The 23,311-nt window shown below is 51.8% G+C and overlaps 1 protein-coding gene across 5 annotated transcripts in view; it reads left to right on the plus strand.

Moving 5' to 3' along the window:
* Window positions 1-23,311, plus strand: part of TMEM184B (transmembrane protein 184B) — a 54,480-nt gene that overhangs the window by 17,427 nt on the left and 13,742 nt on the right. For 2 of the 5 annotated variants that reach the window (XM_073006718.1, XM_073006719.1), the window contains exon 2: window positions 9,336-9,585. In XM_073006718.1, the coding sequence (XP_072862819.1) occupies window positions 9,336-9,585 (250 nt within the window). Of the gene's footprint in view, window positions 1-9,335; window positions 9,586-10,468; window positions 10,570-11,220; window positions 11,387-23,311 lie in introns of those variants that run through there. The other 3 variants (XM_007975751.3, XM_073006720.1, XM_007975747.3) reach the window with 3 other exon arrangements.

The raw sequence follows: 23,311 nt of genomic DNA on the forward strand, positions 1-23,311 counted from the left end.
CTGGGGGACAGGGAAAGATGCAACAAGATTGTGCAATGTTGCTAACCCGTTAAAGCTCGGTGACAGAGAAGTGGAAAAATTCATTACACTATTTGTTCCAGCATTGTATGTTTGAAATTTTCCATAATAAAAAACTTTAGACAATAGAACAACAGATTTTTCTATGAAATCTGTAGTAAGATGGAGGGGGACTCAGTCTGTATCAGAGATTTATTGGTTATCTTGTAGAAAAGCGATCAATAAGATTTGTTGGCTGGGCATGGTGGCCCACGCCTGTAATCCCAGCACTTTGGGAGGCTGAGGTGGGAGGATCATGAGGTCAGGAGTTTGAGACCACCCTATCCAAGGGACCAGCCTGGCCAATAACGTGAAACCCCATCTCTACTAAAAATACAAAAATTAGCCGGGCATGGCGGCGGGTGCCTGTAGTCCCAGCTACTTGGGAGGCTGAGGCAGGAGAATTGCTTGAACCCAGGAGGCGGAGGTTGCAGTGAGTTGAAAATCGTGCCACTGCACTCCAGTTTGGGTGACAGAGTGAGACCCCAAATCCAAAAAACAAAACAAAACAAAACAAAAAGGTCCCCTGGGCAAATTTTTGAATTTTTGGTAGAGACGGGGTTTCTCCATGTTGGTGAAGCTAGTCTCAAACTCCCCACCTCAGATGATCCACTCACGTTGGCCTCCCAAAATGCTGGGATTACAGGTGTGAGCCACCACACCCAGCCCAACAGTATTATTAACTGAAGTACAGACCTTATTCATTCAGTTTTCTGTGTTTTTCATGTAGGGTGTATGTGTAGTTCTATTCAGTTTTATCACATGCAGATTCATGTAACCACCACCACTATCAAGATACAAACTATTTCATCACCTGGAAGGAACTCCCTTGTTACAAACCCTTTAAATTCGCACATCCCCCACCCATCATCGTCACTGTCCTCTGCCAACTACTAAACCATGCTCCATCTTTATAGCTTTGTCATTTTGAGAGTGTTACGTAAATGGATCATGCAGTGTGCGACCTTTTGAGATTGGCTGGTTTCACAAAATGTAATGCCCCTGAGATCCATCTAGATCACTTGCGTGTGTCAGTCATTTGTTGTTTTTTTCTTGCTGGGTACTGTTCCGTGCTCTGGATGTACCAGAGTTTGTTTAACCTTTTGCCTGTTGAAGGACATGGGTTCTTTCCAGGTTTTGATGATTCTAAATATGGCTGCCATGAACATTTGTGTACAGGTTTTTGTGTGAATGTACGTTTTCATTCCTATAGAATAAATGTCCACAGTGATTACTGGGTTGTGTAGTAAATGCATGTTAGTTTTATAAGAAACTGCCGGGGTCGGGTGTGGTGGCTCACGCCTGTAATCCCAGCACTTTGGGAGGCTGAGGCGGATGGATCACAAGGTCAAGAGTTCAAGACCAGCCTGGCCAAAATGGTGAAACCCCGTCACTACTAAAAATACAAAAAAAATTAGCTGGCCGTGGTGGCGGGCACCTGTAATCCCAGCTACTCAGGAGACTGAGGCAGAGAATTGCTTGAACCTGGGAAGTAGAGGTTGCAGTGAGCTGAGATGGCGCCACTGCACTCTAGCCTGGGCGACAGAGCGAGGCTGTGTCTCAAAAAAAAAAAAAAAAAAAAGAAACTGCCAAACTACTTGTTTTCCATGGTGGCTGTACCATTTTATCTTCCCACCAGCAATGTATGGGAGATCAGGTTTTTCTGCATCCTTGTCAGCATTTGATATTGTCAGCATTTTATCTTTTATAGGTATATGATATATATTTTTTGGTACCCAGGTATGGGATGTGAGGTGTTTTCAGTTTTTCAGTTTGCATTTCCTTAATGGCTAATGATGTTTAACTCTTTTTTTTGCGATGGGAGTCTCGCTCTGTTGCCCAGGCTGGAGTGCTGTGGCGCCATCTCCACTCACTGCAAGCTCTGCCTCCCGGGTTCACGCCATTCTCCGGCCTCAGCCTCCCAAGTAGCTGGGACTACAGGCGCCTGCCACCGCACCCAGCTAATTTCTTTTTGTATTTTTAGTAGAGACGGGGTTTCACTATGTTAGCCAGGATAGTCTCCATCTCCTGACCTCGTGATTCGCCCGCCTCGGCCTCCCAAAGTGCTGGGATTACAGGCGTGAGCCACCGTGCCAGGCCTTTTTTTTTTTTGAGATGGAGTCTCGCTCTGTCGCCCAGGCTGGATTGCAGTGGCGCAATCTCAGCTCACTGCAACATCCACCTCCCAGGTTCAAGCAATTCTTCTGCCTCAGCTTCCCAAGTAGCTGGGATTACAGACGTGTACCACCATACCCAGCTAATTCTTGTATTTTTAGTAGAGACAGGGTTTTGCCATGTTGGCCAGGCTGGTCTTGAACTCCTGGCCTCAATTGATCCACTTGTCTCGGCCCCTCAAAGTTTTGGGATTACAGGTGTGAGCCACCGCACCCGCCCTCATGTGCTGATTTACTGTGTATCTCTTCTTTACTGAGATGTCTGTCTGTATCTTTTGACTGTTTTCAAGTGGGATTGTTTGGTTTTCTTTTTATCATGGTGCTGTTTTTTTTTTTTTTTTTTTTTTTTTGAGAGGGAGTCTGAGTCTGGCTCTGTGGCCCAGGCTGGGGTGCAGTGGCCGGATCTCAGCTCACTGCAAGCTCCGCCTCCCGGGTTTACGCCATTCTCCTGCCTCAGCCTCCCGAGTAGCTGGGACTACAGGCGCCTGCCACCTCGCCCGGCTAGTTTTTTTGTATTTTTTAGTAGAGACGGGGTTTCACCATGTTAGCCAGGCTGGTCTCGATCTCCTGACCTCGTGATCCGCCCGTCTCGACCTCCCAAAGTGCTGGGATTACAGGCTTGAGCCACCGCGCCCGGCCTATCATGGTGCTTTTTTGTTTTGTTTTGTTTTTTTGGTTTTTTTTTGAGACAGAGTCTCGCTCTGTTCCCTAGGGGCTGGAGTGCAATGGCACGATCTCGGCTTACCACAACCTCTGCCTCCCCAGTTCAAGCGATTCTGCTGCCTCAGCCTCCTGAGTAGCTGGGATTACAGACGCCCGCCACCACGCCTAGCTAATTTTTTTATTTTTAGTAGAGACAGGGTTTCGCCATGTTGGCCAGGCTGTTCTCGAACTCCTGAGCTCCGGTGATCTGTCCACCTTGGCCTTCCAAAGTGCTGGGATTACAGGTGTGAACCACCGTGCCTGGCCCATGGAGCTTTTTGAGCATTCTTTTTTTTTTTTTTTTTTTTTTTTGAGACGGAGTCTCGCTCTGTCGCCTAGGCTGAGGTGCAGTGGCCAGATCTCAGCTCACTGCAAGCTCCGCCTCCCAGGTTTACGCCATTCTCCTGCCTCAGCCTCCCGAGTAGCTGGGACTACAGGCGCCCGCCACCTCGCCCGGCTAGTTTTTTGTATTTTTTTTAGTAGAGATGGGGTTTCACCGTGTTAGCCAGGATGGTCTCGATCTCCTGACCTCGTGATCCACCCGTCTCAGCCTCCCAAAGTGCTGGGATTACAGGCTTGAGCCACCGCGCCCAGCCTTGAGCATTCTTGATACATTTCCAACGCTAGTCATTTACCAGATCTGTGACTTGCAAATATATTCTTCCACTCTGTGCCTTGTTTATTCATAGTGCAAAAGTTTTTACTTTTCTTATATTCCAGTTTATCGATTTTTTTCGTTTTATGGATCATGCTTTTGGTGTCAAGTCTAAGAACACTTGGCCATCTCTAGGTTTCAAATAGTTTCTCCTGTCTTCTAAAAGGTTTAGAGTTTTACATTTTGCATTTAAATCTGTGATTTATTTTGAGTTAATTTTTGTATATGTGTAAGGGTTTAGGTTAAGGTTTATTATTTATTTATTTTTGAGATGGAGTCTTGCTCTCTTGCTCAGGCTGGAGTGCAGTGGTGCGATCTTGGCTCACTGCAACCTCCACCTCCCAGGTTCAAGTGATTCTCCCGCCTCAGCCTCCCAAGTAGCTGGGGATTACAGGCACGTGCCACTATGTCTGGCTAATTTTTATATGTTTAGTAGAGACGGGGTTTTGCTATGTTGCCCTGGCTGATCTCGAACTCCTGGCCTTGTGATCCACCCACCTTGGCCTCCCAAAGTGCTGAGATTACAGGTGTTTGCCACCTCACCCAACCAATGTTTTATTATTATTATTATTTTTATTTACTTATTTTTGAGACGAAGTCTGGCTCTGTCACCTAGGCTGGAGTGCAGCGACGCCATCTCGGCTCACTGCAAGCTCTGCCTCCTGGGTTCACGCGATTCTCCTGCCTCAGCCTCCCCAGTAGCTGGGACTACAGGCGCCCGCCACCACACCTGGCCAATTTTTTGTATTAGCAGAGATGGGGTTTCACCGTGTTAGCCAAGTTGGTCTTGATCTCCTGACCTCATGATCCACCGGCCTCGGCCTCCCAAAGTGCTGGGATTACAGGTGTGAGGCACCTTGCTGGGCACTGTCTCCATTTATTAATGGGACTTCTGTAACCTAAAACTGTCCCTTGTCAATTATGTAGTTCCCCTGAAATGTTATAATGGAGAAACTGAGGCTCAGAGAGAAGTAACCACGCAGGTTGCACGTGGTGGAATCTAGTGGGAGTCCTGTTGGGTGACTCAAAGCATAAGCGTGGTTATGTCCCCACCAGGTGGAAGCCTTCCCTGACCCCCTCCCCAGCCTGGCCAAGCCCGATGCTTGCTCTAGGCTCCTGTAGTGCTGGGCACTCACCTCTCAGCAGTGCAAGGGGAAGAGGCCTCCAGGTCACTCCTGCCTGTGGCGTAGAGCAGGCACGAAGAGCAGCTTGGAGCACCTTAAAGGCTGGGGCTGGGTGTGTCGGTGCCTGGCATGGAGTCCAGAGGCCTCAGGACTTGTTAAAAAGATGATTTCAGCATCTTCCCTTACGGCCCTCTGTCATGTTCCTGGCAGAAGTTTAACACTTGGTCAATTAGGGAAATAATGGGAGACAGTTGTGGTGGCTCATGCCTGTAATCCCAGCACTTTGGGAGGCCAAGATGGCAGGATCATTTGAGCCCAGGAGCTCGAGACCAGCATGGGTAATGTCGTAAAACCCCATCTCTACAAAAAAATAACAAAAATTAGCCGGGCATGGTGGCTCACACCTGTAGTCCCAGCTACTTGGGAGGCTGAGGTGGGAGGATGACTTGACCCCAGGAGGCAGAGGTTGCAGTGAGCTAAGATCACACCACTGCACTCCAGCCTGGGCAACAGAGCAAAGCCTTGTCTCAAAAAAAAAAAAAAAAAAAAAAAAAAAAAAATGTTGGTCATGGTGGCACATGCCTGTGGTCCCAGCTGCTTGGGAGACTGGGGTGGGAGGATCACTTGGGCCTAGGGAGGTCAAGGCTGCAGTTAGCTGTGATCATGCCATTGCACTCTAGCCTGAGCAATAGAGCAAGACTCTGTCTCAAAAAAAAAAAAAAACCAAAAAAAACAAAACAAAACCAATAAAAACAAGATAATGGGGTCCTGTCAGAGCAGCTGAAATTCTGAGACTCATCTGTTTGCATGGACTGCATTGGAAAAGGGGAGACATGGATGGAGTCATTCCCCACCCCTTTGCCCATGGGAGTAAAGAGGCTGCACCAGACAGCATTGTGCGTGCTTCCCCAAGGTCTGCAGGCTATGCCAGGTGAACGTCCTGCTTGCCTGTGGGATCTGGGCAGGCAGCTTCCCAGTTGGTGCCTATACAAAGTGTGAAAGGGTCAGATCCCAGTGCCCACCCTGCCCCAGCCCCAACACACTGAACAGTTTGCAGAGTCTGGCCTTGTGGTCACTGGCTTGGGAGTACATTTGACAGCCTCCGTCTGCTGCCTTGGGTCCAGGGAACAAGGTGAGCTCTGGGCCTTCAAGCAGCTGCCTGCACCTGCTGTCTTGGGTGTTGGGGACCATGCGTCTATAAGCCAGAATATTGCTTTAAGTATTTTGGGGAATTATGAAAACCGTTGAATCATTGCCACCCTTGGTGGCTATAAAACCAAGTTCTGCATTGTTTTCCTCATCTCTAAGATGGAGACAATGTTACTTACTTCAAAGGTGCCTTGAGAAAATACATGAGATAATGTTTGGGGAAATGCTTTGTAAACCACTGGGGTTCCCCAAGAGTAAAATACGTTGTTGATGAATTCGCCCCGGTGCAGAAATGTGGCCAGCATGAGTTGGGCTGCGGAAACACTCCCAGCCATGGTGGCTTCTCCTCCGCCCTGGGGGACCTGCCTGCCTCCTGCTAGAAAAGTCTGGAGGCTGTGGGAGGATGGGCATGGCCATGTCTTGTTAGGAGGCTCTGGAGCAGGAGGGGTGGCTCAGCTAGGTTCCCCCACTTTGTAGGAGATGGGGAGACAATGTGTTGATAGGACCTGGCTTTGAGTCCCGGCTCTGATTTGGGGGTAAGTCACCCACATCTCTGGGTGCATTTCCTCTTGTGAAATAAACAACCTACATGAAGAACGTGAAGGGGCCCTGAACGCCAGGTGGACATGTGCATGTGAGTGAGCAGAGCCGCAGGAGGAAGCTGGCCTGCAGCCTTCACCCAGATCCCAGCCCTGGCTCGGGTCTGCTCCCTGGGATTGCCCCTCTGCCTGGGAGTCCAAGCTGGAGGCTTCTCAACACTGCCCTTAGTCATGAACAAAACCGCCTTCGACATCCCCCTGCACCTTGCTTGTAAGGTGAAGATTTAGGCGTATTTGTACTTCCTCTGGTCCCCCCACAATTCCCCATGTCTATTCATTTAATTTGAGATGATAGACAAAGATGATGGTTTACAACCCAAGTCTTTTTCAAGAAATATTTCTGGCGCTGGTTTTCAGTTTTGCAACCATACTTACAGGAGCTATTCTTGGACTTGTCACTGTGTCTCTTTTTCAAAGCTTGCCACCAGTCTTTATATATAGACACCTTCTCCATTTTTGAATTTCTTTATATAGACGCCTTCTCCAGTTTTGAGTTTTAATCTGGATTCGTGTCTCGATTGGTGTGTTAAGAGATCATGTATGTGTGGGAAAATAGAAATGTAAAGGGCTCTCCTAGAGTGCACACTTACAGCTAAGAGCCAACATGGTGGTGGAGATGCTGCGGCCGTTGGCGAGGAGCCCGGGGTGCAGGCGGGCAGTGCAGACAGACAGCGGGCGCAAGATCCTCTGCATCACGGGGCCGGGCTGCAGGCTGCTGCACCTGGGAAGGCCCAGGGAAACCTCCGTTGGTGTCAGGATATTCTGACTTGAATACCAGCTTGCGGATTTGAAAGGGACCATGAGATCATCTAGATTGACCTCTGTTCAGACCGAGGTGGTCGGGGTTGGGGTTGGCTCATTTTCTGAGCTCGTTTTTGGAGCAGGGAACCCACATGGCTGGTTGGCGGGGGAGCTGGTGTTCACGCTCCAGCCAGGCTCTTTCTGCAGTGCCCACACTCGGCACTTTGCATCTTTTAAAATTGTCGGGTGTTCCTCTGGTGGCATTGCAGGTTATTGCCATAGTTGGTGATTTGGGCAGAGGTGTTTGTTGGATGGCATTGACCAGCCTTTCAGCAGGTGGCTGTACTGAAAGGGACACCCCATCAGGGCTGTGGGTAGAGGACGCGGCCAGGCTCCTGCCTTAGTCTTCTTGAGCCGCTATGACAAAATCCCATAAATCGACTGCCTCCTTCCTCGCAGTTCTGGAGGCTGGGAAGTCCAAGATCGAGGTGCTGGCAGATTCAGTGTGTGGAGAGGGCTTACTTTTTGGTTCATAGACGGTGCCTTCTCCCTGTGTCCTCATGTGGTAGAAGGGGCGTGGCAGCTCCCTGCGGTTCCTTTTATGAGGACACTAATCTCATTCATGAGGGCTCCACCCAGTATTCTTTGTTTCACTGTGAGGCACCTCACATTTTTGGAAACAAGCAGTGAAAATCAGTAGATAGGCCAGGCACGGTGGCTCACGCCTATAATCCCAGCATTTTGGGAGGATGAGGCAGGAGGATTGCTTGAGGCCAGAAATTCAAGACCAACCTGGGCAACATAGGGAGACCCCATCTCTACAAAAAAATTAGAAAATTAACCAGGCATGGTGGTGCACGCCTGTAATCCCAGCTACTCAGAAGGCTAAGGCAGGAGGATTACTTGAGCTCAGGAGGCGGAAGCTGCAGGGAGCCGAGATTGTACCATTGCACTCCAGCCTGGGCCACAGAGCGAGACGCTGTCTCAAAATAATAATAATAATAAAGTTAAGTATTATAAGTGGGCTGGGGGTGTGGGATCTTGCCTCAAAGAGTAGGCAGGAGGATGAACACGTGAGCGGTGACAGACCCGCACGTTCGAGGATGTGGAATGGCTAGAAGTCTCAGAACTGGAGAAGGTGCAGGCAGACTTTCAGGAGGGGTGGCACATGGGCTGGCTTAAAAGATGAGAGTTTAGAGTTTAGATTGGGGAGCAGCCACAGAGTCTCCAAAACAGCACAGCCGGATGGTGGGGGAGTGGGTCAGCCGTTAAGGGGGAGAAATAGCGAAGAACGCACACAAGCCCTCGGAGGAGGCCTCAGCAGTAAGTGGTTTTACTGGCTCCGGGGTATAAAGATGTTCAGGCCCAGCAGGAAGTTCCCGAATGTCTGTTGTGTGCCCACGGTTCCCAGTGCTGCCTGTATAGTCCCAAACAGAGCTGCTGTCCCCAAGGAGCCTGTGTTCTAGGTGGGGTAGGGGGAACAGTTAATAAATACATGAGTGAATCGAGTTAGTCGGGTGGTGTCGATGTAATGCGTGCTCTGGAGGAAAAGAAAGGAAAGCAGGGAGTCAGGCATGCCCGGCCTGGGAGAGGCTGACATGTTTCCATGGTGGCCAAGGTAGAGACCTAAAGGAACGGTGGGAGGGAGCTGTGTGGCTGAGCAGAGACAGCTAGTGCAAAGGCCCTGTGGCAGAAGCAGGCTTAGTATGTTCAAGGAACAGCAAAGAGGCCAGCGTGGCTGCAGCTGAAGATGGAAGTGGGAACTGTAGGAGCTGAGATCATAGAGGCCAGGAGGTCTTATCGAGTCCTTGGGGCTGTTGCGAGGACTACAGTTTTTACTCCAGGGGAGCTGGGAGGTATTGGAGAGTTTTGAGCAGGGGCAGCCTGGTCTGGCTAATCCTTGGAAGACTCACAAGCCTGCTGAGTGGGGACTGGTCACTAGAGGCAAGGGCAGAAGCAGAGAAACTGGTCAGTGGCCTGTTGCATCAATCCAGGGGACAGGCTGGCTGGGACAGGGTGATGGTTGGGGTCAATACAAACGTGGTCAGGAGGTGGGTGGAGAGACCTGGAAGATTCTTTCCAACGCTGCCACTTGCCCTGGGGGGAGACTCACATTGCAATTTCTTCTCTCTAGGCTAGCTTGTCACTTACTGCAAGGGTTTCCCTCAGGGAGCCTCCTGCTGCTGGGCACCATGACAGTGAGGGGGGCTGTGCTGGCCCCAGATCCAGCGTCGCCCACGACCGCAGCAGCCTCGCCCAGCATCTCCGTGATCCCCGAGGGCAGCCCCACTGCCATGGAGCAGCCTGTGTTCCTGATGACAACTGCCGCTCAGGCCATCTCTGGCTTCTTCGTGTGGACGGCCCTGCTCATCACATGCCACCAGGTACCCAAGCCTGGCAGGGGGCCTCTAGAAGGGTCCAAAAGGTTCCTGGCCCAACAGAGTGTGAGTTAGGCTAGGCCAGGCTGTGCTGCAGTATTAGGTAAGCCCTGTGTTATCAGAGGCTTTCCTTGATAGAAGTCTACTTGTTTTTTGTGTGTTTTTTTTTTTTTTGAGGCAGAGTCTCACTCTGTCACCCAGGCGGGAGTGCAGTGGTGCAATCTTTGCTTACTGCAACCTCTGCCTCCTGGGTTGGAACAATTCTTCTGCCTCAGCCTCCCGAGTAGCTGGGACTACAGGCATGCGCCAAGAAGTCGCCTTCTTGCCCACGTCCCAGGGCCCAGTATGCAGCACAGGTTCCGACGTGTGACTCTGGCATCAAGCGTCGCCCATCTGACAGCTGGCAGTAGGGAGTGTGCGAAGGCACTCTGGATATTTAACCACCTCCATCCAGAGGCGACACTCGTCACTGTTCACCTTCCATTGGCTGGAGCTAGTCTCGTGTCGAACCTAAGCGACAGAGAGCCTAGAACCGCAGGAGCACAGGGACAGGGACCACTTTGCAGATGAGAAAATGGAGAGCCAGAAGGGGAGGGGAAGAGGAACTAGCCCGGTCACTTGGAAGTTGGTGGCAGACTGGGATAGAAGTCAAGTCTCCCGTCTGCCTGTACTCGTGGCCCCAGAGGAGGCTGATGTGGGCGGGGACTGGCCTTGGCAGCCTGCAGAGGTTTGAGGGTGGTCCAGTGGAGAGGGGCAGGGCGAGTCCGCTCGCGTTCCCCAGTCAACCCCTTGCCAGATGCCCTGCATCCCCATCCCTTTTAGAACCCATTTGTGTCCAAGGCCTTTGGCCCATAGCAGATGGAGAATATTTTGTTCTTTTCCTCCCCAGCCCAGGTCTCAGCTGGGCCAAGTGTGATGTCATGAGAGCTGGGACGAGACACCCAGGGGCTGCCGGGACTGAGGACCATGGTAGAGCAGCTCTTGGCATTTGTGTGTAGCTTTTACTTTTTTCCTCTGCTTCCTAAAAGTAGCATTCATTCTTCTAACTTCCTGGTGAGGTAGGCAGTGCTGCCTCTGTTTACCAGATGGGAGGAGGAGGCACAGCCTGAGGACATCCCTGCAGCCACTCAGCCAGGAAGTGTGTCCACCTGCCATAGAGTGAGGGCCCGGTCTGTCTTGCCATAAGTTAAGGGACGGGGCAGGGCTGCAACCCAGATGGCAGTAATTTAGCTCAATGCTGCCACAGTCACAGCTGGAGTGAGGCAGAGGGAAAGGGCACACACTGATGGCCCAGAGCTGCCTGTGCGTGAGGTCCCCTGGGGAGCTTGTGGAAACTGGATTTCCATCCTCGTCCCTGGCCCTCCTGTGGTCTGGGGTGTGGGCTCACCGCCACCTGCACCTGCAAGACCGTCCGGCGAGCACTGCTGCATGCACTCCACGAGCCTTGTGCACGCCCGCTGGTCTGAGTCTCACAATGGCCTTGGGAGGCAAGTCTTGTCATCCCCTTTTTGCAGAGCAGGGCTCTGAGGCTTGGGTAGGTCCCGTGCATCGGGTCACAGGGTGGCAGAGCTGGAAGCCCACCTGCCCTCCCGTTCCTGCGGACAGGAGGGTCCCCCGCTGACCCCGCACCTCTGCCCCCAGATCTACATGCACCTGCGCTGCTACAGCTGCCCCAACGAGCAGCGCTACATCGTACGCATCCTCTTCATCGTGCCCATCTACGCCTTTGACTCCTGGCTCAGCCTCCTCTTCTTCACCAACGACCAATACTACGTGTACTTCGGCACCGTCCGCGACTGCTACGAGGGTGAGGATGGGGGTGGAGTGGGGAAGGCCGGCTGGGGGCCGGGAGGCTGGGAGCCCCTCTCCCCACATTCCTCCCCGAGGGGCCTCACGAGGACTATCTTGACACATCCCTGGCTTCTTTACCTGCTACAGGGTTTCTGTCCCAAATTGACAGGTAACAGCACATGCAGCCACAGTCTCATCTCACAGGTGCCCGAAGCAGGGACCCTCCACCTGGGTCTCGTTTCTCAATGCCGGCATCTCAGGCAGGGTGGAGGCAGTAAGCAAGTGGTCTGTTTGTAGAGACCCCAGGTGGCCCCAGGTGCAGTTGGGTAGGGACCAATCCAAGGATCCCTGGCATGTCAGTGGCAGGGCTGGGCATCTGTCCCCATGGGTCTTAATTCTGAGGGCTTTGTCCTATGAGTGGGTGCCCTACTGCGCCACCCAGGAAGAAGACTCGATTCCTTTTGGGGACTTGGTTCTGGATATGCAGTGGAGACATCACGTGCTCCTGTCCTGAGCTCTGACCACAGGCGAGGAGCTGGAAAGAGGAAAAGCCAGCCTCACCCCTGCTGCCCTGAGGGAGTCTGTGGCCCCTAAACAGTCACCACAAGGAGACCAGGATGCTGCTGTCACGGGAGCTGGCCTCTGACCTGTCTTGGGCAGGTCCCAGGCATTCCTCCTCCATCAGAGGCCAGCGATGCCCAGGTCTGCCCTGGACAGGCCAGCAGGAATGGAGAGAAGGGGTTCCTCAATTCAAGACCCCTACACTGGGCCAGGTGCAGTGGCTCACACCTGTAATCCATTACTTTGGGAGGCCGAGGCGGGCAGATCACCTGAGGTTGGGAGTTTGAGACCAGCCTGACCAACATGGAGAAACCCCGTCTCTACTAAAAATGCAAAATTATCCGGGCATGGTGGTGCATGCCTGTAATTCTAGCTACTCGGGAGGCTGAGGCAGGAGAATCGCTTGAACCCAGGAGTCTGAAGTTGCGGTGAGCCAAGATCGTGCCATTTCACTCCAGCCTGGGCAGCAAGAGCAAAACTCCGTCTCAAAAAAAAAAAAAAAGACCCCAACATTGATACCCTTGCCATTCTCAGAGTGTGAGGTTTCCCGTCTCCTACCCACACCTGTGCTGCTGGTTTTAGATAAAGTGACTGGATGTGGTTTTCCTCATCTCAGGCTGAGCAGCTCTGGCCATGCCTGGTTGTCTGTTTCCCTGACCTGGGAGGTGCTGCCCCAGGCCTGTACTCTGTGGATATTGGGGTGAAGCATGCTCATCCCCCAAGCGGCTGGAGTCTCTCTTCTTGTCTACGTTGAACCTTGTGTATCCCTGAGAACTCATAGGGCACAGGAGATGCCTTTAGGTTTGGCAAGAAAGTGAAGTTGCCGAACAGGAGGATATTGCACCCCAGGCTGTCATATTTCCGCCGGCCCACCCCCAACTGTGGCCACATCAGGCAGGTGCTTCCCAGCCTCAAGGGCTTGATGTGTGCCATGTCCCTGGCCTGCGAAGCTCTTCTGCTCTGCGTGGGGTCCCTCCTTTCCATCCGTCTGTTCCCCACCACTCACTCCCAGCAACTCAGTAACTTCCCATGTTCCCTCCTCGCAGGCTGGCATTCCGTCCTGTCCTTCCAGGTGAGAATACTGAGGCCAGGTGGGGACCTGCTCAGGGCTTAACTGGGGCTCTCGTGTCTGATGTTCCTGGAAGCAGCCAAGTCTCCAGGGAAACCTCTGGGTCCCTGGGGCACCATAAAGGCTGGAATTGGTGAAGGGTGGGGCTGAGAATCCTCTTCCATTCAGCTGCCAGCCTCGCATGGGTACCCAGGGGCAGCCTCTGTCCACCTGTTCCTTCAGAAGCACAAAGCTGTTCCCTGCCAAGGCGGCCTCTCCTGTGTGGTCGGGGGACAAGCGTGGGCTCTCTTCTCGGCAGGACCCCGAAGATGGGCGCATGGCAGAAGGCGGGGCACACAGCCAGGGGAGCCTCTGCTTCACCCTCACTCCGTGCCCCAGAGGCGGCAGCAGATGGCTGGCGGGCACCCCTCGCTCCAGAAGCCTCTTTGTTCAGGCCCTGCCTGCCCTGACCTGCCTCCCAGCCCAGGGAGAGGTCCTCCAGGAAGTCGGCTGCCCTGTGAAGCACATCTCCTAGCAACGCGATTATCCCTTTGGCCTGGCCTCTCCCAGGGAGTTTACAAACAGCACAGCAGCTGCGGTGAAGTTCAGGCTGCCCCCGAGTTCACCAGCTTTTTTTGTTTTTTGTTTTTTGTTTTTTTTTTTTGAGACCGTTGCCAGGCTGGAGTGCAGTGGTACGATCTCAGCTCACTGCAACCTCCACCTCCCAGGTTCAAGTGATTCTCCTGCCTCAGCCTCCCAAGTGGCTGGGACTACAGGCGTGCACTACCACACACAGCTAATTTTTGTATTTTTAGTAGAGACGGCGTTTCACCATGTTGGCCAGGACAGTGTCACTCTCTTGACCTCGTGATCTGCCCGCCTCGGCCTCCCAAAGTCGTGGGGATTACAGATGTGAGCCACCATGCCTGGCCGAGTTCACCAGCTTTTAGCATCAGAGGCAGTGGGGCCTGCTCCTCGCCTTGTCCCTGCACCACTGCTCTGGGTCCTAGCCCCTCTCTTGCAGCTGCCTCTGTAGAGTCAGTGATGGGGCAGTCCCTTAAAATTCAAAGAGGTCCCCCCATGTTTTCCCCCTCCCACCCTTCCTTCTAAGTGCCCAAGAGGGACCAGGAGGACCCGGGAGGAGCGGGATTCGCCTGGGCTGGAGAACTCTGCAGGTCCAGCCAGCCTCTTCTGAGGGCCCACTCAGAGCTGGGCACTGCAGTCATTTGCTTGCTTGCTTGCTTTTTTTTTTTTTTTTTTTTTTTTTTTTTTTTTGAGATGGAGTCTTGCTCTGTCTCCCAGGCTGGAGTGCAGTGGTGCGATCTTGGCTCACTGCAACCTCCACCTCCCGGGTTCAAGCTATTCTCCTGCCTCAGCCTCCCAAGTAGCTGGGACTACAGGCGCACGCCGCCACACCCGGCTAATTTTATTTTTGTGTTTTAGTAGAGACAGGGTTTTACCATGTTGCCCAGGCTGGTCTCAAACTCCTGAGCTCAGGCAATCCGCCCACCACCTCGGCCTCCCAAACTGCTGGGATTACAGGTGTGAGCCAGCAAGCCCGGCCCTGCTTTTTTTCTTTTCTTTTTTTTTTTTTTTTGAGACAGAGTCTTACTCTGTCGCCCAGGCTAGAGTGCAGTGGCGCGATCTCGGCTCACTGCAAGCTTCGCCTTCTGGGTTCGCGCCATTCTCCTGCCACAGCCTCCCGAGTAGCTGGGACTACAGGTGCCCGTCACTACGCCTGGCTAATTTTTTGTATTTTTAAATAGAGACAGGGTTTCACCGTGTTTGCCAGGATGGTCTCGATCTCCTGACCTCGTGATCTGCCCGTCTCGGCCTCCCAAAGTGCTGGGATTACAGGCGTGAGCCACTGCGCCTGGCCACTTTTTTTCTTTGTTAACAAAATTCTGCTTTTAAAAAACACTGAAAAAATTTATGTTTATTAAAGTAATATAGGCATATGGTTGAAACACAAAACTCCTCTAACTCCTCACTCCAAAGTTCACTGTACTTTCAACTCTTTCAGCTGTTTTCTTCCTAGAATGACCTAAAAATATGCTTATGCTGGTTTTTGTTGTTTTTCAGTTTTATATACATAGTGACTTCCTATTGTGGAAGGGCTTTGTTAGAGAGACAGGTCTTGTTCTGACATACACAGGTGTGTGCTGCCACCATGCTCCAGTAATTTTTTTTTTTTTTTGTAGAGATGAGGTCTCACTGTGTTGCCTAGGGTGGTCTCAAACTCCTACGCTCAAATGATCCTTCTGCCTTGGCCTCCCAGAGTGCCGGGATTATAGGCATGAGCCACCGCATCCTATCCATTTCCTTTTCCTGTGTAACTTTTTGTTTTTTGCTCCAGTGACTACTTGCCTTCTTTTAGTTTGCTCAGTTTTCTACATACCTGTCATTAGTTTATTCCTAAATACTTCAATTGAATTTAAAAACAAAACATAACAAAAACCAAACCAGCCCTGCTCTCAGTAAAGCCAGGCCAATCCAGGAATCCATGAGCTCTGCCATTTTCCCCGTGGCATTTCTCCTGGAACCTTCTCCCTGTGGTGCAGTCAGGAATGCCTGCTTTCCAGGCTCCCGCTGCTCAGCTGTTGCCCTGGTTCTTTCATTCACCATCAGCCTGGAAACTGCTTCTCCTGTGCTGAGTCACCTGTTCCGTGGAGGCTGTTTCCTCCTTGTTCATGGTTTGCTCTCTCCGCCTGGTTGGAGCACGTCTTCCAGCAGCTTCCTGAGAAAGAGAATGCATGGGAGGTCTATTTTGTGGAATCTGAAAATATCTTTAGTATATTGTTCTATTTGACTGGTATTCAAGGGAAATACAATCCTAAGTTGGAAATCCTTCTCCCTTTGAATTTCGAAGGCATGTCTTCACTGTCTTAGATTCTGATGTAATTTCTGGAAAGTCTGCTGTATTCGACCCCTAGTGCCTGTGTGTGTGTGTGTGTGACCTGCTTCACTCTTTTTTTTTTTTTTGCTTTTTTTTTCCCTCTCCTCTTTGTATTTAGGATCTTGTCTTAATCCCCAGAGTCCTGAAATCTCACAGGAGGTGGGATAGTCATTGTGCTCAGCAACCTGGCGGGCCCTTCCAGCGTGGATGCTCCTGCCTTAAGGTTTTGGGAAGTCTTTCTGTATGTTTCTTTGATCAATTCTTCCCCTCTACTTTCTTCCAATCTCCCTTTCTGGAATTCCTGTTAGTAGGACCTCATGCTTCCGGATTGAGCCTCAAATTTTCTTTCTTTCTTTTTTTTTTTTTTTTTGAGACAGAGTCTTGCTCTGTCGCCCGGGCTGGAGTGCAGTGGCCGGATCTCAGCTCACTGCAATCTCCGCCTCCCGGGTTTACGCCATTCTCCTGCCCCAGCCTCCCGAGTAGCTGGGACTACAGGCGCCTGCCACCTCGCCCGGCTAGTTTTTTGTGTTTTTTAGTAGAGACGGGGTTTCACCGTGTTAGCCAGGATGGTCTCGATCTCCTGACCTCGTGATCCGCCCGTCTCAGCCTCCCAAAGTGCTGGGATTACAGGTTTGAGCCACTACGCCCGGCCGAGCCTCAAATTTTCTTTATAATTTTGTGGCTCTTTTTTGGTACTGTTTTCCAGGAATTTTGTTTTGTTTTCTGTTTTCTTTTTTTTTTTTTAATCTTACCTTTGAGCTTTTCTATTGAATGTTTTATTTCCTTTATCATGTTTTAAAATGTCAGTAGCTCTCTCCGTTCTTGTTCTTTATGATGCCTTGTTCTTGATACGGGAGAGAGTATTGTTCTTTGGTCGCTGGAGATGTTCATTGCAGTTTTCTTCTGTTCCCTACATTGTCTCTATCTCTTGAGTTCCTTTCATCTATTTGTTCACTTTGGTCTTTGACCTTCTTGTTAGAAGCGCTCCTCAAATATCAGTGTCCTTGGCTATTTTTTATATTTAAGAACGGGGCTGAAAATACCAGCAACTCAGGAGGCCGAGGCAGGAGGATGGCTGGAGCCCAGGAGTTTGAGGCTGCACTGAGCCGTGATCGTGCCACTGCACTCAAGCCTGGCAACAGAGCAAGACCTTTCTCTCCCCGCTCCAGAAAAAAAAGAAAATTGCTGGGCCTCCTGATTGGGTGATGGAGTGTGGGGTGTTTCTGTGGGTATTTGTATGCAGCATGGGGGCAGGTACCAAATGAAGGCTTTTTAAATTCTGGGACCTCTTTCTATAAAGAGTAATTTCTCATCTCCTGCCTCAAAACACTGAACAGGCTGAGTGACTGGTGCAGAGTGGCAGAGACCTGAGAGGACCTCTTGCCCTTCATATTCAGGCTTAGTCTTTGGATTTTCTCCAAGTCGTCCCATTACGGCCCTCAGCTGGACCGTGTTCTGAGAATGGAGCTGTCTCAGCCTTTGTTGAAACTTATAATCCAGTGGTTCCACGTGGAGACTTAACCAGCTTCTGCATCTGTATCCTCACCCGCAGCCTCCAGAGCTGCCTGGCATGTGCGGTGCTGAGGTTTCCTAGGGCTCTGGCTCCCACCCCCACCCCGCTAACCGTCCGCCACTCGGTGACCGTGTAGCGGTGAGCATGTGGCGTTCAGAGCTTTGTTGATGTCACTTGGCTGTTGCCATTCCCCTTGTCCTTGAAGGTTTGCTCCCCACCCCACCTTCATTCCTTCTCATTTCAGTGGCGTTAGGAGGGCGAGGAAGGGGATAATGGAGATAAGTGTATGTTTAGCCTGTGAACTTGTGACTGGTGCTTCCTGTTCCCAAAGAGAGGGCTGAGTCTTGGAAGAGAGCTTGGTGCCACGTACCGTCTGCGAGGGCTGGAATTCATAGCGCTGGCATGCGTCACCAGAGGTTGTACAGTGGCAGGCAGATGGGGGCAGGGTGGGAACCACCCCCCGTGTGCGTTTAGTGTTTGATTGTGGGTTGCGGGTGGGCCATAAAGACAACTCTGAGGCAGCGCTGGGGAGTTCTGTGATCAGAGGCACGGGGCCTTGGGGTTCAGAGGCAGGAGACAGTGTCCGTATGTCGCTTTATGCAGTTGCTGTTTGTTAAGAACGTTTGCGTGGCATTTCACAGTTTTCCCACGTGTTTTTCATCACTGTTAGCTCATTCTCACCTCCCAAGTACCTGGCAGAGTATATATATTATCATCCCCATTTTACAAATGTGAAAAAATTTCGAATAGGCTCAGAAACTTGTCCAGAGTGACCCAGATCGTAATGGCCAAAGGCCAGACTCGCACCTGGGTCTCTGAATCCTGGGGCTCTTTGCCAGCGTGGTGAAGGAGAGGACAGGACAAGTTTCTCCCCTGGAAAAGTGTGAACTCCTGTTAGGGAAAGAGATTTGAATGCATGAAAGCAACAAAGAATGATGCTTCATTCACTGTCCAACTGGGGTGAGCACAGCCAAGGGCCACACAAGGGCCACAGGCCAGTTTGCTGCCAGAAGGACTCCCGGGCTGGCCGTGGCACTGGCTGGCCGGGGCTCTTACAGATAGAGCCAAGGATTATGAGACCCCAGTAGTGGCCGGGCATGGTGACTCACGCCTGTAATCCCAGCACTTTGGGAGGCCGAGGCGGGTGGATCATGAGGTCAAGAGATTGAGACCATCCTGGCCAACATAGTAAAAGCCCATCTCTACTAAAAATACAAAAATTAGCTGGGCGTGGTGGTGCACACCTGTAGTCCCAGCTACTCAGGAGGCTGAGGCAGGAGAATCACTTGAACCCAGAAGACAGAGGTTGCAGTGAGCCGAGATCGCACCACTGCTCTCCAGCCTGGCGACAGTGAGAGACTGTCTCAAAAAAACAAAGAAAAGAAAAAAAAAAAAAAGAATTTGATAGATCCGAGTGCAGAAAGACATTCAGAAGAAGCCGGTAGAAGAGAAGTCAGAAACAGCATTCGGGGTGGCGAGAAGCAGGAATAAGCAGGATCAGCAGAGGACAAAAAAGCCACCAGGGGGCCAGGCGCGGTGGCTCACACCTGTAATCCCAGCACTTTGGGAGGCCAAGGCAGGTGGATCACCTGAGGTCAGGAGTTCGAGCCCAGCCTGGCCAACATGGAGAAACCCCGTCTCTACTAAAAATACAAAATCAGCCCGGCGTGGTGGCACATGCCTGTAATCCCAGCTACTTGGGAAGCTGAGGTAGGAGAATTGCTTGAACCCAGGAGGTGGAGGTTGTGGTGAGCTAAGATTGTGCCATTACACTCCAGCCTGGGTAACAAGAGCAAAACTCTCTCAAAAAAACAAAACAAAACAAAACAAACCAATAGGGAGAAGAGGAGCCATTTGGCACAACTTGGAGTCTGGGGTCACTTGTACCACGCAGACCCCTGCCCCCTTGGTTGCAACACACTGTGCCCATTCTTGTCCAGGATGATCACCCATCACTGAAAAGGGGCAGAAGAACATTCTAAGGCCCCTATTTTCTTTTTTGAGACAGAGTCTTGCTCTGTTGCCCAGCCTGGGGTGCCGTGGCGTGGTCTCAGCTCACTGCAAGCTCCGCCTCCCGGGTTCACACCATTCCCCTGCCTCAGCCTCCCAAGTAGCTGGGACTACAGGCGCCCGCCACCATGCCCGGCTAATTTTTTGTATTTTTAGTAGAGACGGGATTTCACTGAGTTAGCCAGGATGGTCTCGATCTCCAGGTATCTGAAGTACAGAATGTCCCAGTCTTTCCAAGCAATCAGAGCGTTTCTCTGCAGCAGAGGGCTGGGCCATGAGGCCAGCTTTAGGCGCTGAAGGTGTGCACAGGAGATGAGCTTAGAATGGCCCAGTGTGCCCAGGGCCATTGAGGTTCTGCACACAGTGTGTGGCACACAGTAGGCGCACAGCGAGTGTGCATTGAAGTTATAGTGAGTTATATGAGTGTGTCTGCCTCCTGACCCTGGGAGCTGCACACAGAAACGTGGGAGGGCAAGTACTGAGTCTTTTATCAAAGCCCAGGGGCTCTTGGGGCAAGTGTCTTAGGTGCTCCGTGCCTGAATTTCCTTATCTGTAAGCGGGGATAACTCCATCCTTGTGGGGGAATGGGGTGGCGGTTGTTGGAGGGGTGTGTGAACATGTAAAGCCTTACAACTGCTGGATCCTGTAGCAGTTACTAGGTCATGGGCCAGCTGAGAGGCTGGGTCAGGAGCAGTCTCTTGGACTACAGCTTCCTACCCAGACTCAAGGAGCTGCCGATAGGAAAGAAGCCCATTCAAAAACAGCCAGTAGAGGAGAGGTCAGAAGCAGCATTTGGGGTGGCGAGAAACAGGAATAAACAGGATCCGCAAGGGACAGGAAGGTCACGAGGGAGAAGCCTGGAGCCTCGGGTTTGGAAGGGACCCCTTTAGAAAGTCTGCTGAGGGGTTGCCCAGCCTGATTGCTTCTGTTGGCAGCAAGCTCACGACTTCCATCTCTGGACTCTGCCCGTTAGAAATGGTTTCTTATAGGCCAGGCGCAGTGACTCATGCCCTTAATCCCAGCAGTTTGGGAGGCTGAGACCAGCAGATCACTTGAGCCCAGGGGTTCAAGACCAGCCTGGACAACATGGTGAAACCCTGTCTCTACAAAAAAAACAAAAAGCAAAAATTAGCCAGGCATGGTGGCACATACCTGTAGTCCCAGCTACTCAGGAGGCTGAGGTGGGAGGATCGATTGAGCTTGGGAGGTCAAGGCTACAGCGAGCCATGATCGCGTCTGTGCACTCCAGCCTGGGCAAAAGACTGAGACCCTGCATCAAAGAAAAAAAAAAAAAAAAGGAAATGGTTTTTTATATTGAGTATATTGAGCTGCAGTCCTGGGATCTGCCCCTGGGAGTCCCATCTGACCCTGGGAACAAGGTGCTTGTCACGTCTATTAAGAGAGTGACCCCTGATGTCTTCTCATCCCCAGCACAGTCCTTGTTTTGTGTTCATCCTGGTCCTTCTCTCCTGATAGTGTGCATTTGTCTGTAGTTTAAGATTTGGTGTCTAGAGTGGGGCAGAAAGTTCCAGGGGGGGCTTGGGGGTGGGGGATGGACAGCCTACTCTCTTTCCAATGCTGGAGGAGTTCCTCCCAGATGCTGGCCCCAAGGCCATCAACTCTTCAGTCTCCAAAGACAAAACCCTCCAGAGAAGCCACAGCCTGATTGTCCAGGCCAGGAGAGAGGCTGTCCGTTCCCTCACGCTGGTTGCTGCCCTCTGGACTTGGCCTGAGGGCTCCTTGATCATTTATGAGTCCCCAGGGCTTAGCACAGAGCCTGGCACACCAGCTGTGGTGGATATTTAGGGAGGTGTAGAGTCATTGTGTGTCTCCGAGTCCTCTTCAGGGGTCTGGTACTGGAGCCATGGTGGGAAGGGCAGTGGGCAGTGAGCTTCCTGGCCAAGCACCCTCCCTCCAGCCCCATCTCAGCTTCTGCGCTCTTCTTACATCCAGGGCACACATCTTTGTGTTTGTTTCCAGGGGATGTGTTGAGTTTTCCATTTAAACACTTTTGCTGGGATGTTGGAGGTGGTGTTTCACATGGCTCTGTACTTTCCAGGAGGGAAACTGATGTGTCTAGTTGGTCAGTGGGGCCGGGCTTGGGCCGGTTGCGTCACGTCTAAGGAGATTCTGTCTCATCTTCTCCAAGAATTAGGGAGTCAATTATCGACTCACTAATGATTCTTTAAAGGGAGCTGTCAGTAAATTGGTATTTTATAGACTGGCTGGCCCCAGAGCACCTCCAAAAGGTCAAGAATCTTGAACTGAGAGAGACGATGACATTTGACAATTCTGATCAGTTGTATGCAGAGCTGGTTATGGATGGACCCCGGCCACGTCATTCAAAAGTGTGCTGACTGCTAACGTGTGTTTTGAGGCAGGAAAGGACATGAGCCCAGGTGCCAGGCCTTTCTTGAGAGAGGACTGCAGGGATGGGCTCACCCGGGAGGGAGCTTCCAGATAGAGAGGGCTCATGGGCCTGGGACCCCTGTGGCTTCCCTGGAGGGTTTTGTCATTGGAGACTGGAAAGCTGATGATCTTGGAGCCAGCCTCTGAGAGGAGCTCCTCCAGTGTTGGAATAAGAGTGGGGTGTCCCCTCCTGCCCTGCCTGAGCCTGTTGTCATGGCAGGCTCCCCTGGGGAGATGGCCCATGTACGTCTGTCCGTTCCTTCCTTCAGTGTTGATTGCGTTTGTAGCTGCCAGGCCCTCCGGTAGTCTTTGGAGGTAGGACTGCATTCTACCTGCAAGGAGTTTACGGTCTGGAAAAAGCAGTAGGCAACACACCGTGGACTCTTGCCTGTGCACTCAGCTCATCTAAGGCTCTGCACGTTCACAGCCCCTCACCCCACCAAGGAAGGAGTTATCGCGCTTATAGATGAGGAAATTCACGCATGGAGCGCTTAAGACTCTTGTCTGAGGCCACACAGCGCCTAAGGGGTGGGACCACAGTCCACACCAAGACAGGCTGGCTCCAGGGCCCATGGCTCTTTACCTTACTTGATGCTGCTTTTGTGCCAGAAGGATCAGGCAGAGCCCAGAGAGGGGTGGTAGTGAAGTCAGCGGGCTGCAGGACAGAGCAGGCGGCATCTCAGCAGGGTCTGCCTCTGGGGTGAGCAGAGGGACTAGAATGTACCGTTGCATGCAGGCGTGAGCGGTCACTGCACGACCCAGGAGCTTCCGTTGTGGTTTTATCTGTATTCCACTTACCATGGCTGTGCAGATACCTACTGCCAAAACACACAAGTGTAAAACAACCATCCAATTTCTTCACGGATATTATAGGTCAAGAATTTGGACTGGGCGTGGGGGAGGTAGTTCGTCCCTGCTCCGTGACCTCTGGGCTTTGGCAGGACAGTGTGAAGGCCGGGGCAGACCACCTGAAGGCTTGCTCCCTTGTGTGCCTGGCAGTTGGTGCTGGCTGTCAGCTGAAGGCCTCGGTTCCCTCACATGAGCCTCTCTGTGCAGTGTCTCCAAAGGCTAGCTCGTGCTTCCCCCCGCATGGTGGTTGGGTGCAAGGACAGGCACTCAAGGAAGAGCCAGAGGAAAGAGGCCTTTTCTAACCCCTACATCAGATGTCATGAAACATCACTTTGGCTGTAGTCACTCAGGTCCACCAAATGCAAAGGGAGGGTACAGGACCCCACCTCTCAGAGGTGGGGTGTCAGCATCATGGGGTGTGGCAATCTTTAGAAAATGCAACCATCGGCCGGGCACGGTGGCTCATGCCTGTAATCCCAGCGCTTTGGGAGGTCGAGGTGGGCAGATCACCTGAGGTCGGGAGTTTGAGACCACCCTGGCCAACATGGTGAAACCCTGTCTCTACTAAAAATACAAAATTAGCTGGATGTGGTGACGCATGCCTGTAATCCCAGTTACTTGGGAGGCTGAGGCAGGAGAATCACTTGAACCCTAG

Source organism: Chlorocebus sabaeus, chromosome 19 (assembly GCF_047675955.1).
Source record: "Chlorocebus sabaeus isolate Y175 chromosome 19, mChlSab1.0.hap1, whole genome shotgun sequence".
NCBI classification, from domain to species: domain Eukaryota; kingdom Metazoa; phylum Chordata; class Mammalia; order Primates; family Cercopithecidae; genus Chlorocebus; species Chlorocebus sabaeus.